At 42.8% G+C, this 17440-nt stretch overlaps 1 protein-coding gene across 2 annotated transcripts in view; it reads right to left on the minus strand.

Annotated features, from left to right (window-relative positions):
* Positions 1-17440, minus strand: part of LOC310846064 (glypican-5-like) — a 395774-nt gene that overhangs the window by 110274 nt on the left and 268060 nt on the right. For both annotated transcript variants that reach the window (XM_083742108.1, XM_083742107.1), the window contains one exon: positions 4758-4908. In XM_083742108.1, the coding sequence (XP_083598234.1) occupies positions 4758-4908 (151 nt within the window). The remainder of the gene's footprint in view (positions 1-4757; positions 4909-17440) is intronic.

A 17440-nucleotide genomic window follows, 5' to 3' on the forward strand; every position in this document is an offset into this window, starting at 1 on the left:
AAAGAGGAAGCTCAACGCTGCACACAGGGAATATAAATTTTCTGGCTGTCAATTACAAAATGGCAACATCAAATCCTCCCCAATGACAAGAGAAGCCCAATCGCAACAGTGGCCAACTATCTTCACCCGCCCAGCAAAAGTGGGATGTCTTGTTAGACCCCACCGCAACACGTGCTCTCCATGAAGGAGAACACACTTAAGTAGCTGGTGGAATGTGATGGGACTCAGGATGGCAGAATGGAGTGACAGCGGCAGCAGTTCCACCACTTTACCTCAGGTGGCGAAAGGAGGCACACAGAGAGCGAAAATATCCAGGAAACGGGGCCCCAGATTTGGCTCAGCAGGACTATTACCAAACATTTATTTACTGCCTAGAAAGCCTGACAAATTGTGGAATACTTGAGAATGTGTTTAGCTCTGCTAGGTGGATTCGTATTGAATACGCTCATGTGGGTCTGTAGATGCAATTAAATACATTGTGCTTAAATATTTAAATAGGTTTTTTAAGAGCTAATAATAGCTGTTGCTATAAAAATGCTTATTTGCAATTATACTAAACAAAACACTTGATTTTTTTTTAAAAAAACAACTTTTAATGGAAGAGTTTAAGGAACGCAGTTAATAATACGTTGAGGTTTCGTGGTTTTAAGAAAAATGCTCAGTAGGTGGAGTTTGCCAGAAGCATGAACATTTGCTGACCTGTCCATTAATTTTGGAACCAGTTTGATGGTAAAACTGGATTTGTGGGCCATTGATTAAGAGGCTGTCAGTGAATCAACCTTGCTGGTCCCACTTTGACCCTGGAGATGTGAACATGAAAACAATGCCCTCGAGAATGTACCTAGTGCTTTCCATTACCACTGCATTACTGAAGCTAGCCTTAAAACATTAGGATGCTGGGTTTCTAGGAAAATGGCTATTTCTTCCAGGTTGCACTTCTCTCCTCTCATTTCAAATGTATATGAAGCTTCTGGTCGTGGTTCACACAAAAGATTTCTGTCACTACGGTCAATAGGAGGTCGAAGACTCTCCTGCATGTGTGTAAAATCAAGGAAGATGAAGACTGCAGTCCAGCCCAACTGAATGATGACACAGGCCAGGACTGTGAGAACCTGCATGGGTTGTGCTTTCCATACCAAACTAATTCCATTGCAGAGTATATCTGCCTGGGTTTGCTTATTATTTTACAGTTTTGCCTGCGCGTCTTTAAGGTCTGAAAACATCTCCGGCAGTTCACTTTCTCTCTTGCTAATCCCCACCATAAAATCAGGCACAAACTGTAGGCTAGCTCTGCCTGGGACAGGTGTGCAGTGCTGCCATGGCTGGTGCACCACACCTGAGAAGGGCAGGCAGCAGCATTGCCACGACTCTCCTCTCTCCGCCCCAGGCTGCTCCCTGCTATGCCACGGGCAACGCTGGACTTTTTGCCCTGTATTCATCCCTTTCCTTTACAGTGGTACCTCGGGTTAAGTACTTAATTCGTTCCGGAGGTCCGTTCTTAACCTGAAACTGTTCTTAACCTTAAGCACCACTTTAGCTAATGGGGCCTCCTGCTGCTGCCGCGCCTCCGGAGCCCGATTTCTGTTCTTATCCTGAAGCAAAGTTCTTAACCTGAAGCACTATTTCTGGGTTAGCGGAGTGTGTAACCTGAAACGTATGTAACCTGAAGCGTATGTAACCCGAGGGACCACTGTACTATGAAAACTTGTCAATCTATGGTGGTGTCACCATGTAGACCAACGTGGTGGAACCAGGTGGCCAATTCCACGCCCCCCCCAAAAAAGAGCAGTTAAGTGGCAGAAGCATAAAAGAAATGGTAAAAAATAAATTCCAGCTACCCAAAAGGAGGTACATTTATTGTCTTTCAATGTGTTCCGTTGAACGCAATGCAGTACTCATTTCTTTCTATAATATGCTTGGAACATTTGCTCATTGACTACTAAATATTTTATCCACTGTAGAGAAAGCTACACAGGATCCAAACAATGAAAGGAACTCATCCTCTTGATGCTTTAGCACGTGCTTCTTTAAATACTGGCTATTATTTAAGGGGAAGTGTCTCATATCACATTGAATTGCTTGGAGAAGCTTAATTGTAAGATACAGTGGACGCTCGGGTTGCGAATGTGATCCGTGCGGGAGGCACGTTCGCAACCCGCAGCGTCCGCAACCCGCAGTGCCACATCTGCGCACATGCGGGCTGCGATTCGGCGCTTCTGTGCACGCACAAAGGGTGATTTAGCACTCCTGCGCATGAGCAAGCGCCAAAACCCGAAAGTAACCCGTTCCGGTACTTCCGGGTTTCAGCATGTCCGTATCCTGAAAACGTGCAACCTGAAGCATCTGTAAACCAAGGTATGACTGTTCTCGAGGAATTATCACTTTTTGATAACCGAACATAGCATATGCACGTAATGAATCATTCTCCTTTTCCTCTTCCCCTCAAAATCTGGGTACTATTTACCCTGCCCCCACCCCCCACCCCCCAAATGAGGGTAATTTTGGAAGTGGAGGGCACACCATCTCGCCAAATCAGGTGAGACTGCCTACCTTAGGGGCAGCAATGGTGGCAAGTCCTCCTCTTTTTATCTTTGTAATGCCACTGCTTGTGAGGGGGGCAGGTAACTTCTCCCCTCCCCCACCACGTTCCCTTCAATTCTTAAAGTCACAGTGATTGGAGCTTTTGCACTGTGTGCTTTCCTCCACTTCCAGTATCTGGAGCATTTGCTTCCAGAACCAGGAGAAGCTGGAACCAGCAGAGAGAGGAGAGGAAGCCCTCTATCACCCTCAAAGGCGCATGACAGCAAAAGCTTTTCATTCCCTGCAACTAAAATAAATGCCCCCTCTAAAACGAATCCAAGCAATTTGATTCCACCCCCCACATCTTTGTAAACAATTGACCTTCCTTTCCAGTTAACCCTATTCAGATAGCCATGGCAATTTGGGGGTGGCCAATTGCGAACAAACATTCTATGTGCTAGCACTGTCGCACCAAATTCTGCATTAGATTAGGGTGGCTGCTAAGAGAGGGCAGGCAAAAAGCTCAAACTAGTGCTAACAATATAAATGGAACAATTATTCTGGGTATGTCTCAAGCTGTGAAATACACACATCCACACTATGGTACCAATTTAAATAGACCAAGGTTTACAGCATTATACAAAACTGACAATGGATTGAAATTACTAGGATTCTGAAAAATCATACTACTGTAAAAGCAAAGGAGCCCTTTAATTAGATGACTCCCACTCTCTCTCTTAATTGCATCGGAATATGCAAAACAGATTTACAGCTAGCGGCCTAAACACATAACACTACTTTAGAGTTAATTACAAAATACCATTATAATTTTTTCAAGGTGGAATTGCTGCTGTTAATGCTATAAATATAAAGCATGTGCAACACTTTATATGAACTATATTTTTGGAATATATGGTTTCTACCAAATAATTTCATCACTAGTTATGAAAAAACATTTTTCTCCCTTTCTCACTTCCATCTGTGGCAATATCAGGGGGAGGGGGGAATGCAGATTTCACATATTGTGTAGATGAGCCAACTATTGGACAAGTTTTCAATGCTTTTCATTTTACATTACTGAGTGTCTGAGAGACAATAGAGCCTTGGTAGATTCTGGCACAGCTATAGCATTTAAATAGTTTAATAGTCAATTAAAAAATACTTAGTAGCACCTGGCTGCTGTTTAATTTGCACCGCTTTGAAGAGAAAACATGTTACTTAAAGCACTTAACAAGTCTAAAATCCCGGCTGGAAAACACAGGAAGGAAAACATTGCACAGGGTTTTCTAGAATGCACATTAACGTAGAAATAATACTTTAAATTAGAAGTCACCACTGCAGTATGGCCTAAGGCGAAGAACCTATAATCACGGATGAAACATAGCTCCTATCCTATAAAGCAGCACACTGCCTTAGGCTTAGACATTTACTCCATCAACATTATCCATAACGCATGCCCTGCCCCACAAACAAGTCACTATTCCTTTACAGAAACACCAGAGAAGACAATGAACTGTGGATGAGCAGACAGGCAATACACCTTTAGTAAAATACCATAATCAAATGGCAAAACTTTGGTTCAAATGCTATGCTTGCTTATTTCAACTATGTTCAAGTCAAAAGAACTAGCAGTTGTTATTTTAAAATTTGTGGAGCCACAGTACTATCCAAGAAAGGCTTAAGTCACAGTCGTTGTGGTTAGACTTCATGCTGAACCATGGCTTAGTGCTACGTGAAGGAGCCTAGCTTCCTCCTGGGCATGCGTGCTTACCATTCGTGTGGCTGAAAGAAGCAGTTTGGAAGCGGCATGCCTTCCTGCCGTGCCCAAACTAGTTCCAGCACGCCCGATTCACAGCCCGTGGTTTGAAGCTGGCTTGTTTTGAATCTCACAGCTAATGTTAAGCAACAATAGCTGGCCCACACAACACAAGAAGCTGCTAAATTGGGAAGAAAAATGTTTTTGAATGCCACATAAGAAGATGGGACAGTGGTGGTGGCAGGGAGTCCAGGAGGAGACTAGGCTCGTTCCCATAGCATCAAATCATTGTTTTGTGCAGAAACGGGGAGCCTGCGGCTCTCCAAATGTTGCTGCACTACACCACCCACCCATTGGTCATGTTGGAGTCTTAGCAACATCTGGAAGGCTACAGGTTACCTATCCAAGGGTTAGTGTAGTACCTGGATGAGATAAAAGTCAAACACAGCTTAGTGAATCTATGCAAAACTACTGGACCTACCTTTCGTGAGGCTCCTCTCACCAGATCCTTGACATCCGTCCTCATCATCACATTCTCCGCTGGATCCCACCTCTTCATTTATTCCATTCCCACTGCCGCCGTCCCTGATAGCCATTCTTTCCGACTTTAAGTTTGTTTTCTCAGTCGCCCCCTAAAGCATAAAATAAAATATTGGCTATCGTTTTAGTGATTTTCTACAGTTTGGTCTTCAGAGGAAAGGTGCTGGGGGCTTCCTTATTTCATTGGCCCATTTCCCCATTGGAAGCCACGTTCTTGCAATTTCATATCAGCCCATATCAAACAGCACAGAGTCACCGAATGGAAGGCGGGACGTTATTGAAGAGCTCATAAATGAGACCCTGGGCATTTGAGGTCCTGGAACGCATATGTGGCGTTCTCCTTCCCTCTCCAATGTCAATCTTTCACTTTACAGCATCTTTCACTTGCAGCTTCTCTGATGTTAGGTTGAGCAGGGGGCTGTCATTTTTCAACCACTTCCTTTCCCCACTTTCCTGAAGTCAGTAATTGCATTGGCTAGGAGCTGGAATACTGTATGACACAATGAATGTTCAGTGAAAACCCCCAGGGATAAGGCTAGCTATAGATGTGGCTCATAAGAACAGAATAAGGACCCTACTGGATCATAACAAAAACCTATCCAGTCCAGTATCCTGGTCCCATAACAGACAACCAGATTCCTATGGGAGCGGAAGAGCACTCTTACTGCTTGCGTTCCCCAGCAACTGGTATTCAGAGACATACCGCCTTGGATCCTGGAGGTAATACAACCATCACTACTACTAGTAGGCATTAGCAACCTTATTCACCATTCTTTTAAAGCCGTTCAAGTTGCTGGCCATCACATACACTACAGTGGTGCCTCGCAAGACGAAATTAATCCGTTCCGGCTCTTCATATAGCGGTTTTCTCGTCTTGCGAAGCAAGCCCATTGACAGCTTAGCGGATTAGCGCTATTAGCGGTTTAGTGGCTTTTAGCGGCTTATCAGCTTAGCGGATCAGCTGATAAGTGGCTTAGCTGCTTGGAAAAGGGGGAAAAAGGGGGGGGGAACCCGCAGGAACTCGCAAGACATTTTCGTCTTGCGAAGCAAGCCCATAGGGAAATTCGTTTTGCGAAGCGCCTCCAAAACGGAAAACCCTTTCGTCTAGCGGCTTTTCCGTCTTGCGAGGCGTTCGTCTTGCGGGGCACCACTGTATATGTACTTCCTTTTGGTCCTTTTTACAGGACACACACCACCATTTTGAGGTCAAAGACTTATGGGAAAACTGCCACATATGTTGATTTTTACTTGTTTTCCCCAAGTAGGGATTCTGGACCCTAAAGTCTCGAGGTTCCTGCACTGCTGCAGGATGCAGCATATACACAAAAATTCTGTTAAGGAGGAGGGGTAGTAGTAGAGGCAGGCTGACTTTCAGAGTGCTGGAAGGTTACTGATGGGACCACAGTAGTCCTCTTTTTTTTTGTTCTTTTGTTTGCCGAGACCTCCCTCCTTAAGCTGGAGGCAGAGGAAATGAAGATCGGGTTGCAAAGAAAGACTTCTGGGTATTTTCCTTGGGACAGGGTGAGGAACTAGTGCTGCTCCAGACGTTGTTAGACTATAGTTCCCAGGCAAAGTTCTTAACCCGAGGTAATATTTCTGGGTTAGCAGAGTCTGTAACCTGAAGGGTATGTAACCCAAGGTACCACTGTATTGGGACCATGGCAGGTAGGGAGGGAGAATTTCGCTCTTCCTATTCTATAGTTCTGACAAGCCTTTCTGAAGCTGTTGTTTGCTTCTCAAGGCCTCCACTAGCGCAAGTGGGATGAAAAGCATAAATATCACTGAAAATTTTGAGGGTTTTTTCTCTACCTTTAGTCTCAAAACTTCAGCTTCCCTTTGTATGATCATTTACAACAATCATCATTTTGCTTGGGCTGCTTTCATTTTGAATGATTTGAAACATCAGTATAATGTAGCTGTTCTAGTTACGGGGTGTATAGCAGGAATTAGAAAGGATTATCAGTTTCCCCCATAACATCTCCTCCCCCTTTTTTCATCAAAAGAGACTGTGTAGTCACTAACTACTCCCCCTCCCACTGTTCTTTTTTTTTATTACTTCTGAGGTGACCCACTAGCTGTTTCCCTGAAGACTGGACAATGGTGAACACTGCAAGAAATGGACAATTGCTTTCTTATGCTTACAGCATTCAAACAATGGAGGAGGTAGGTGGTAAGACTAGACGCATACTGAGTATGTTGACATATACTGACATTACACACCATTCAGTGATTCATCACAATCTTTCATGGGAGGCAACAAAAGCATGCATCATCAACAAATGCTCCTTTCTTTTGGAGAAACACAGGGTAATTATTCAGCCCTATTGCAAAAAGTTCACGGTGTCACACTTTTTACAGATGGGCATCAGAGACATGATTTGTGTCCACATGACAATATCCAATTGTAGTTCAATTTTATTTTTAAACAAGCAGCTTGATGTCCATCATTACTATTATTCATTATCTGAAAGCCTGATGTCATTCCGACATGGTAGAACGAGCTTGCTTTTAAAAGTCTTTTTATACATGATGAAGGATTGCTTCATTGTCTCACAGATTTCTGTTGTGTTTTGGCTGTAAGATAACTAGACACAGTCAGCTTTCTACGGCCTTCCTGTTGAATAAATGCTTATGTTTTACGGAGCCAATCTATAATTAAATACAGGCTTATATGACTGCTTGCCACTGAAAGAAGTCGTATTTACTCTCTGTGAAAGGCAGAAAATCCTGTTAAGAGTTATTCAGCACTTACGGCTCATTTCTGGCCATGGCAAGAGCCTGATTCTGACTATGCTCCCTACTGAATTCAATAGGACATATTTTCATGTCATTCCACATAGTCTGGCAATATGAATGGGCTTCACTTAGACATTTGTGTGCATCGCGTAATAACTGAGCACAGCTGCTTTTCTTGTGCAATTTTTTTACTGCGCTCTTTGGAGGAGAAGAAAACCAGTTTTGTCCCACCTGTTTTGTAGCGCTGGTATTGCATTAATTCTAATAACCATCTCATACTGTATGGAAATGCTCCCAGCCTGCCTGTTTAGTTTGAAAAGATCAACTGTACTACCACATACAGATTTTACCTCCCAACCTGTAACTTCCTTTTGCTCTGATCACCTTCACCTGCAGAGTTCAAAATGTTTCACTTTGTCTACTGAGATTTCTGAAAGGTTACTGGCAAAAGGGATAAGCAAGTTAAGCTTTGCAAGAACAAAACCATTTGGTCAAAGGTTCCATATGCTGATTCCTCTGTTGGATCAAGAGCTGTAAGAAGAGGAAGAAGAAGTGTTTGGATTTGATATCCCGCTTTATCATCACCTGAAGGAGTCTCAAAGCGGTTAACATTCTCCTTTCCCTTCCTCCCCCACAACAAACACTCTGTGAGGTGAGTGGGGCTGAGAGACTTCAGAGAAGTGTGACTAGCCCAAGGTCACCCAGCAGCTGCATGTGGAGGAGCGGGGAATTGAACCCGGTTCACCAAATTACAAGTCTACTGCTCTTAACCACTACACCACACTGTAAGTGCAAATGAGATGCTAGGAAAGGCATCCAATGCAATGCTAGCCCGTGTGGTATCTTGAAGACAGGATACGGTTCCCTACTTGCTGTCTCAGGCCTTGCTGTGTATGACTGTGCAACACACCCATCATTTAGGAGAACTCTGAGAGGGTATACCAAACAACACTGTAGGACTGGAAATGAAGAACAATGATATGGAAGAAGATCCGGGAGTTTGCCAGCATACCTTAAGGGCTAGTTTATTGTCTGTCCTTCTGAGAAAGGATACAGGATTACACCCAGAGACCACAGCTTCAGTTTCTTAACCCTACACTGTTAGAAACAGGGACCATGACAACAACCTAAGTGTGTCTGTTTTCTAGTGTAACAAGGAGACAGAAGTGAAACTTTACTGATCAAGCCAAAATTGAATTGCTATATGGGGCTGGATAGAATGCACACAACCTGATATGCAGTAGATAAATATAAATATGAACAGAATTGTATAGCTCAAGAAAAAAAACTTATCTAATTTACTCCTTCCCCCCTCATATAGTGTTAGATTTATTCTAGCAAGCCAGAAGGATACGGTGTAACAACATTAATGACCCTTACAGAGAAGATTCATAGTAATAAAAGTAATTGATCATCAATTCCTGAACCCAGCTCTCCACAGCCTCGTCTGATATGCTTTCCACTATGCCACACTTGTTTTACAAGGATCCCATTCAAATAAAGCTGACTAATAGTGCGTGCTTAGAATATAGAGGCCTGAATTCGGGATGGCAATTGCTTTCCAAAATGCCTCTCCACTTGATTGTTGTGGTAACCTTCAGCAAACCTTTGCATTCAAATCCTCCCAGTAGGGAATCACTGCAAAACAACAGAAACATCCAGAACTGTCCTGCTTCCCCCCACTTTAATCATCTACAAAGATTGAGAGTGGAATCCTGGCTCTCACTTGCTGATGCTTTCCTGAAGGCCAGAAAGACATTTGGCATGGATCATTTACTAACCAAAAGCATGATCTTTCAGCAAGACTTTGGCAGTTAATTTCCTTTTTTAATATGCCGTAGCAAATTATGTATTGGCGTCTAATGGGATGAGCAAATGCCACTGCTGACTTTTGCACAAATGATGCAAGAAAGCGTCCTTATGCAAATGACTTAAAAGTGTGATCTTTGCTTAGAGACACATAGGAAGCAACCTTAGCCAATTTGTCTGTATCATTTGTCTGTCGACCTGGTATACAGTACAGTACAAGTACTCTGACCAGCAGTGGCTGCCTGGATTTCAAGCATATCATCTTTTCAAAACACTGGATATGCTAGGGATTAAATCTGGGGCTTTCTATATGCCAAGTCTGTGCTCTACCACTGAGTTATAGCTGCTACCCTGATGTACTAATAGTTTCTTGACATTAATTTCAATAGCCTTCTAATACAGTTAAATAACATTCTCTTAATATGTTTGGATTTCTTTTTTCAATTTTTAAATAAAATTGTACTTTGAATAGTTTCGGTATTCTCAGTAAAGCTCATGGCATGCATTGTTCTAAAAACCATTCAGGCCATTCCTCATCTAATTCTTTTTATCATTTCATGGTTTAAGGCTGCAATCCTAGGCATGCTAGCCAGGAAGTAAGGCCCACTGAACTCTGCAGGGACTTAAATTTGAGTAAACATGCATTTGTTCTGGCTGCTAATCTTTTCATCATCTTTCGGACTTTCAAGTCTTTTACTTCACAGGTTTTGTACCTATAATGTGAAGATATTTTAGAAGCAAGGGATCAAACAAAAGAAAGTTTTAGAAGCAAGGGATCAAATAAAAGCTAGACATCTATGCTAGCTTTAGTGCCTACAGAATTCCTAAAGCTGTGTTTTAGCCTGGATTTCTATATAGCACATGGCTATTTTAAATGGATGCCTTCCTGGAATGATGGGCAATATTATCAAAATTAAATCATCTTTATTGTATTTTTAATTTTTATCTTTATTACTCACCCTTCACCAGCAGGTCTGGGTTTTGGTTTGTTTTTTTTTACTATCAACTCCACCTCCTCCTGCCCAGGGAAGTTGCGTGGGGTCTTTCAGAGGAGAAAAGGGAAGAGATGGTAGCTTTGGGCACCAATGAATGTTTTGTGTTTGTTCACTTTGGATCAAGCAAAGATGGGCTTGAAATACTAATAAATCAGTAGGGATAGAGAAGAAATTTTGTTTCTTTGGCACCTGAGTGCAGATCAGCACAATTCACATTCCTGAAACAGTATAGAAACAAAAAATGCACCTATCCCCCAATTCACACTTTTCCAAATTTTGTACTGCAAGAAATTATGTACAATGATGTGAATATTATGGAGAAGTGTGCATAAAAAACACCTATATTAGTGAAAAGTGTACACAAAATATTCTTATTGTCCTCCACATATGACTCAGGGTGATATACAAAATATACTGAAACAGTTTCAAAATAGCACAAGAAATAACAGACAAGTTTAAAAAGCTAGCTAACCAAACTCGAAATGCGGAAAAAAATTGTAACTGAGATACACCAGCACTGAAAGATTTGTCCATCTGCAACAATCAGCCAGCAGTTCACTGCCATATATATGTTCTCATGACACCTTAGGGGTGGGTTGTGTTGTTTTTTTCTTTTGCACTTCTGCAAATCTCATGGTTTCCCTAGGTATGCTGCTACCTCCCCCTCTGGTGCACAGGTGGTATGATGTTGGCTACATAAGTGATGGTACTCTCCCTCTGAAGAATAGATATAGTGGAATAGTCTCCATGGTGACATGCAGTATATCTGTGAGTATCAGAGACTGGGGGTATACAATGAGGAAGATGGTAGCTTCCCTGCCCAGTTGTGTACTTCCTGGAAGACCTTTGGTCCAATCTAGCAGGACTGTTACTTATTTTGAAAATTTATACGTTGCTTCATCTTCGGTGAACCCAATCACAACAAATCACTGAAACAATAAATATCAAACTGCAAGCCATTAAGCTACTAATCACTTCTTATACTCTTACCAAATTCGTCAGAAAACTTTTTACACAGTGTGGTTTTCAGTAGGGCTGTGCAGATATGAGGGCAAACTCTTTCCGAGATAAATTTGTGGAATTAATGACTGATCAGCATGAACCTGTGATAGAACTGTCCTGCTTAAACATTCGCACCTGCCAGCTTTGAGGCTAGTAATAACAGGGCAAGAACATTCTGTTTGATCAGACCTAGGAAGTGTGAAATGAGACGTGTCTGCAATCCGGAAGCTTGTCTCACTCCATCAGCCCTTGAATGGCACCATTTTGAGGAAGCATGTTCTGATGGGTTAAGCGAATAAACAGTGCTCCCCCCAAATTGTCAGATAGAAGTGAACAAAACCCTTTTTTCTACTTTGTTCTCCGACAGCAATTACCTTGCTTGTTTGCTGAAGGAAATGTTCATGACATGCTCTAGTGCATGTTAATTCTGTTTCATGTTGTCAGATAATTATTTGTTTCCAAGCTCTGCATTAGTTTGGATTATTCTCATGACAACATGAAAAGTTTGACATTTCTCCATGAAGACTGGAGAACATTCTCGCCATTTATAACAGCAAGGTCTCAGGCAGTGTCAAATTAGTAAAATCACATACATAGTTATATGCAAAGCTACTAAGAAAATGGATGACTTTACTTGAACCCTCCAATAGTGAGAATATAAATTAAATTTAAAGAATATGATCAAACAAATTAGCACTGAGCTAACTTCTTTGGTCTTGGTCTGAAAAAAATAAATCCCAAACTACCTAGTTTATTTGGCTACTGTAGGTTTGAGTCGCATATATACCTTGGATTACAGACGCTTCAGGTTACAGACTCTGCTAACCCAGAAATAGTACCTCGGGTTAAGAACTTTGCTTTAGGATGAGAACAGAAATTGCACGGTGGTGGCGCAGCAGCAGTGGGAGGCCCCATTAGCTAAAGTGGTACCTCAGGTTAAGAACAGTTTCAGGTTAAGAACGGACCTCCAGAACGAATTAAGTTCTTAACCCGAGGTACCACTGTATAGGTATAACTCTATCCTGTTTCTACACAATTTATCAGTGAAACAGGGTTGATGTGTACACTATGATTGGCTTTTTCTTTTCTTTTTACAGCTCATGTATGAGGAACATAACATGAGGAGTATAATGCAGGAACCAACATCTGTCCAGGTGGTTGGAGGTCTAACTGAACATCCCTGATAATGGAAATGGGTGCTGCAGTTGACATAACAGTGCTTGTGCAAACGCAGAAAAGAGAAAATGAGAGGGCAACTATAACATGATTCAACAGTTGCAGAATCCCTTTTCATTCATACCTTCCTCATGTCCATGGAAGGGACAGACCACAGCTGTTGGGACCACATCCTACGGGCGTTGAATTCTACTCGCTCCACTACTGTGCTTTCAGTGGGACATATGAAAAGGGGAACCTATGCGCATTCAGCTGTATGTGTATAGATGCCTCTTTTCAGATATCTTGCTGAATGTACCAATCAGGGTGAGCCCAACAGGGCCCCTCCCCCTATTTACATGGTGGAATTGCACCAAAGAGCAACACAAGCATACCAAATCAAGCATTTTTAGCACCCAGGGGACCAAATGTGTGCATTTGTCTCTGCTGCGCAAGTGTGTACCCACACCCTCTTCAGTGCCAAAGAACGTACAGTCAAGGCATCTCCCAAATCAAAGTGAATAAGAGAGGCCGTTGCTTGTGAAACTGTCTACAAGCCTTAGAGTGAGTGGGGTGGGGGGGGTGAATCTGTCCATTCTGGTTTCTCTCAGTTTCCCATCCTTCCAGTCTTAAATTCAGTTTTCCATGTTTCCACAGCAGTTTGTGTGGGTATTTTTTAAAATCCTTGCCAAAATTCACCAGTGAGTTTATCCTAATATACATAGGTTTGTATGCAATTCTGCCTATTAGACACATTTTTTTTTGCAAAGCTATTTACCCTAATAAAATGCATTTTTGTATGTTAAGTTCATAAATGCATGCATTCTTATGCACACTGCAGCCCAGTAGATGCTTTTTTGCACCCATGGTTTCTCTGGAAAAGTGCACTGAGAAATATGGAGAAGTATGAAATTTGAAGGATGGCTGAGTTTCAGATTGTGAATTGTTTCAGAAAGTGACAACTAGGTCAGTTCACCTCTAAAAGCAAACTGAATAAAATTTCTCCTCCATCCCTAATATTAGTGAGTAATACTGTTGGTCCATATAGCCAAGTACTGTGCATTATGCCTGGCAAAGGATCCAAACCATTATGCACATGTATATCCCAGCCCTGCTGCCAGAGGTCCTTTAACAACGCAATCCCAACCATGGTTAATCAGAAGTAAGTAAGTAGGGTTGCAATGGTAGCCTAAAATGCTGGAGATTAAAGCTGTGCCATTATGCACACAAAGTATGCATTCTTCGACCAGGATAGATAGATGATAGATGATAGATAGATAGATAGATAGATAGATAGATAGATAGATAGATAATAGATAGATAGATAGATGATAGATGATAGATGATAGATGATAGATGATAGATGATAGATAGATAGATAGATGATAGATAGATAGATGATAGATAGATGATAGATAGATAGATGATAGATAGATAGATAGATAGATAGATGATAGATAGATAGATGATAGATAGATAGATGATAGATAGATAGATGATATAAAAATATATATAGTATATAAAGTCTGCAACTGTAAACACACATCTAAATTGTGCATGTTTACATATCGCCACATTTTACTGGTACTAAAATGCCTGATTGTACAAAATTATCATGCTACATACTTAATATGTAGATGAAAGTTTAATATCTAGCTAATATGCAGGGATATATTATTGTAAGCAGAAAAATTAGTCAGTATGAGCACATTCAGTGCAGGCACAGCTATCCTGCAATTTCCCCCCCAAGACAACCTTACTCTAGTAGGAATGACCACTCCCCGCTTAAAACGGGGGGCGCCCTTTGCGTGGAAGCGTGCAGCCCCTAGATCTGGAGCGGCTCCAACAGCATAGGCTAGGCTTTGCCTTCCCTCAGGTGGGATACCTGGAGGTCTCCGCCTACCTCAGTGAGTTGTCCAATCCCACCTGGGGGAAGAGTTGCCAAGGAGACCAGGCCAGGTAGGGGAGGGATTACCTGCCCACACAAAGGAGGGAGGATCTTACCTGGGAATTCTCACTTGGCTCCAGAGCTTCTCCCACCCTACCCACCCTCAGTCAATGTCTTATTTTGCAGGTTAATTTTCCTCACAGGTTTTGCAGGTTAACTTTTCTTCACAGGTATACGGGCGCTGCTACGTTAAGGTCGCTGTTAAAGGGCCGGAAAGGAATTTCCCTGCATTGGCAGGTTTCGCCTTTCCCGTAGCAAAACGTCACAACTTTGGCGGTATCAGGCCTTGGGCGGAATCCTTTTGTCCATCTTCCTCTTTGCGGCGGCGATACCAGGGTTCCCCGTTAAAGGGGTTTTCTGAAGGGAGGCTTTGACCGTACGCCGGAAGGTCGTCATTGCTCTCCCCTGCGGCGGCGGCGTAACGGGGGCGGCTATCTCTGCTTGAACATATGTTCTCCAGAGCCAGCCCATCCCCCCCCCCACACACTGGATAACCCTGATGCTCCCTAGGTCCCCGGCTGGGGAATGGGGAGGGAGAACGCCCAATGCCTGAGCCAAGGTCTACCCACATTTGAAATTTAATAAAGTTGTGGCCAATTTAATCCCATAGCACGTTGTCTTGAGTCGTTATTCCACATGACGGGGGGACCGCGCGGGATCTGGGGACTCCGCCTGTCCACGCAACAACAACAACAACAACAGTTCTATGAAATAGCTGTGTTTGTGGGGAAAGTATGATAGGTTGCTGTTGGAATGATTTTTTAAAATAAGCAGTTTATTAAAATGGAGAAATAATGCAGTCTTAATCATCACTGCAGTTAAAACAAATTTACATTATTTATCCCATTTATTTAAATATCCACAAATATCACATTATACGCGAACACTACAGATGGATACACAGCTTGTATGGGAAATCACGATTATTTGTTAAAACAAAGGATCATTTATGCAAACAAGATGAAGACTTCTATACAGTTAGCTTGTCAGAAATATTAATGATCCACTTGTATGTTAGGCTGCCTTGATTTAGCCTCAGGCGATTCTCTCACAGCTACTCATTAAATACCAAGAAAGAGATGGCACACAGAGATTATGTGTTAATTTTTTAAAAATAGTACTTCATATTTCTATTGTTCTCCTGCAAGCAGGGGCGGATTTAGGTTTGATGAGGCCCTAAGCTACTGAATGTAATGGGGCCCTTTATATATCCAGCTGTCCCTTGTCAACAACAAATTGTCACTGTTTTTTGTGTTGAATATATGCTATGTGGTAATTTATGGACCTTATAGGTATCTAAAGCCATTTGCACATGTTGCCATGCAACCAGTCCAGGCAGAATGTAGGCACCCTATATGTAGAAATGAGCAAACCAGTGATATTTTAGGGAGTAGACTAGCAGACGGGGTCCATTACTTACATCATAGGAGCTTACACAACACAAAACACAGTTGCTGTATGTAGGTTGTATTTTATTTATTTTTTATCTTATATTTTGGAAACGTACATCCAGTTTCCCCCCCTTTAATTCCCCCCCCCCGAGAGTGGGGCCCTAAGCTATAGCTTGTTTAGCTTATATGTAAATCCGGCACTGCCTGCAAGTAATAGGCTTCAGCACGGATCTCTATTCTACAACATGCTAAGAACACAGGTGTGTTAAAACATATGTGTCGCTATGGATACATGCCTGACAAGTGCATGTTGACTCAGACACAAGTCTCACTGATTTCACTGGGACTTTCTCTCAGGTAAGGGGGGGTACAGGATAGCGAGTTCAACCATTTTGGTTTCCCGTCTCCAACTACATTATAGGACTTTGCTTAGCTACAGGGAAATGCCACAGCGACTCGTGATTAGTTTGGGCTCCTGGGGGAATAAATGTGTTTCACCCTCATATGTATGAAGAAAGCATTTCTGCCTTGTTTCCACCTGTTTCCCCAGGGTCAGTGGAACACTGGATTTCTTGGGCCTATTATGAGATGGTTTTTCCAAAGCATGTTCACCTTCATGCAGAGCACGTGTTGCGGTGGGGTCTGGCAAGCCACCCCTCTGTTGCTGGGTGGGTCGTTTAGATGGCCATCTGCAGTGATTGGGCTGTTTGGGTTACTGGGGAAATTTTGATGCTGCCAATTAGTGGGATGGACCAAAAGTTTTATATTCAGGCCCGCAGCACTGACTGTGCTCTTTTGCTGTGTGCATCGGATCACCCGCCCACCTTCCCTAATTTAGGGCTCTTGCGTTGACCTTGCTATGCCTGTCATGGGGTCGTCTGCTTTGGGGCAGGGGCCTGGTAGGAATTTTGTCCATTTGGCTGGTGCCATTTGGTTTTTGCCTACTGCGTAGCAAATTGCGTGTCGAGGTCCCCAGGTCCACCCCAATAACTCACACATCACACAGAATTTTTGTTTACGGTTTTTGGCATAATTTTGGCCACAACTTTATTAAAATACAAATTTGTGAGTGGTTGCATAGGCATTGGTTGCGACTATCTGCCCCCACCATGGGGGACAGACTGACATTCCGCACGATGCAAAAGTCAGAATGGGGGTTACGCGGAGCAGGGAACCTGCCCTCACCCCAAATGCAACCAGGCATTGGTTGCGACTATCTGCCCCCACCATGGGGGACAGACTGACATTCCTCATGATGCGAAAGTCATGGGGGAATACACTTGGGGGTTACGCGGAGCAGGGAACCTGCCCTCACCCCAAATGCAACCAGGAGCTCATTGCTATGGCCCGAGCCCCCTTGACAGAGTGGACAAGCAATAGTTAGCCCTGATTCCTTTAACGGAATCCCTTGCAGCAGCAGCATTAGAGGGGCAGGCACAGCCAATCCATGCCCCTCAACCAACCAAACCATAAACCAATGCCTAACCGCAACCTTACAAGTTGTGACAATTTGCTACGCAGCAGGCAAAAACCAAATGGCCCCAGCCAATCAGCCAGATGGAGAAAATTCCTACCAGGCCCCTGCACC

This window comes from Podarcis gaigeae, assembly GCF_964106915.1.
Source record: "Podarcis gaigeae genome assembly, chromosome: 5".
Classification (NCBI taxonomy): Eukaryota; Metazoa; Chordata; class Lepidosauria; order Squamata; family Lacertidae; genus Podarcis; species Podarcis gaigeae.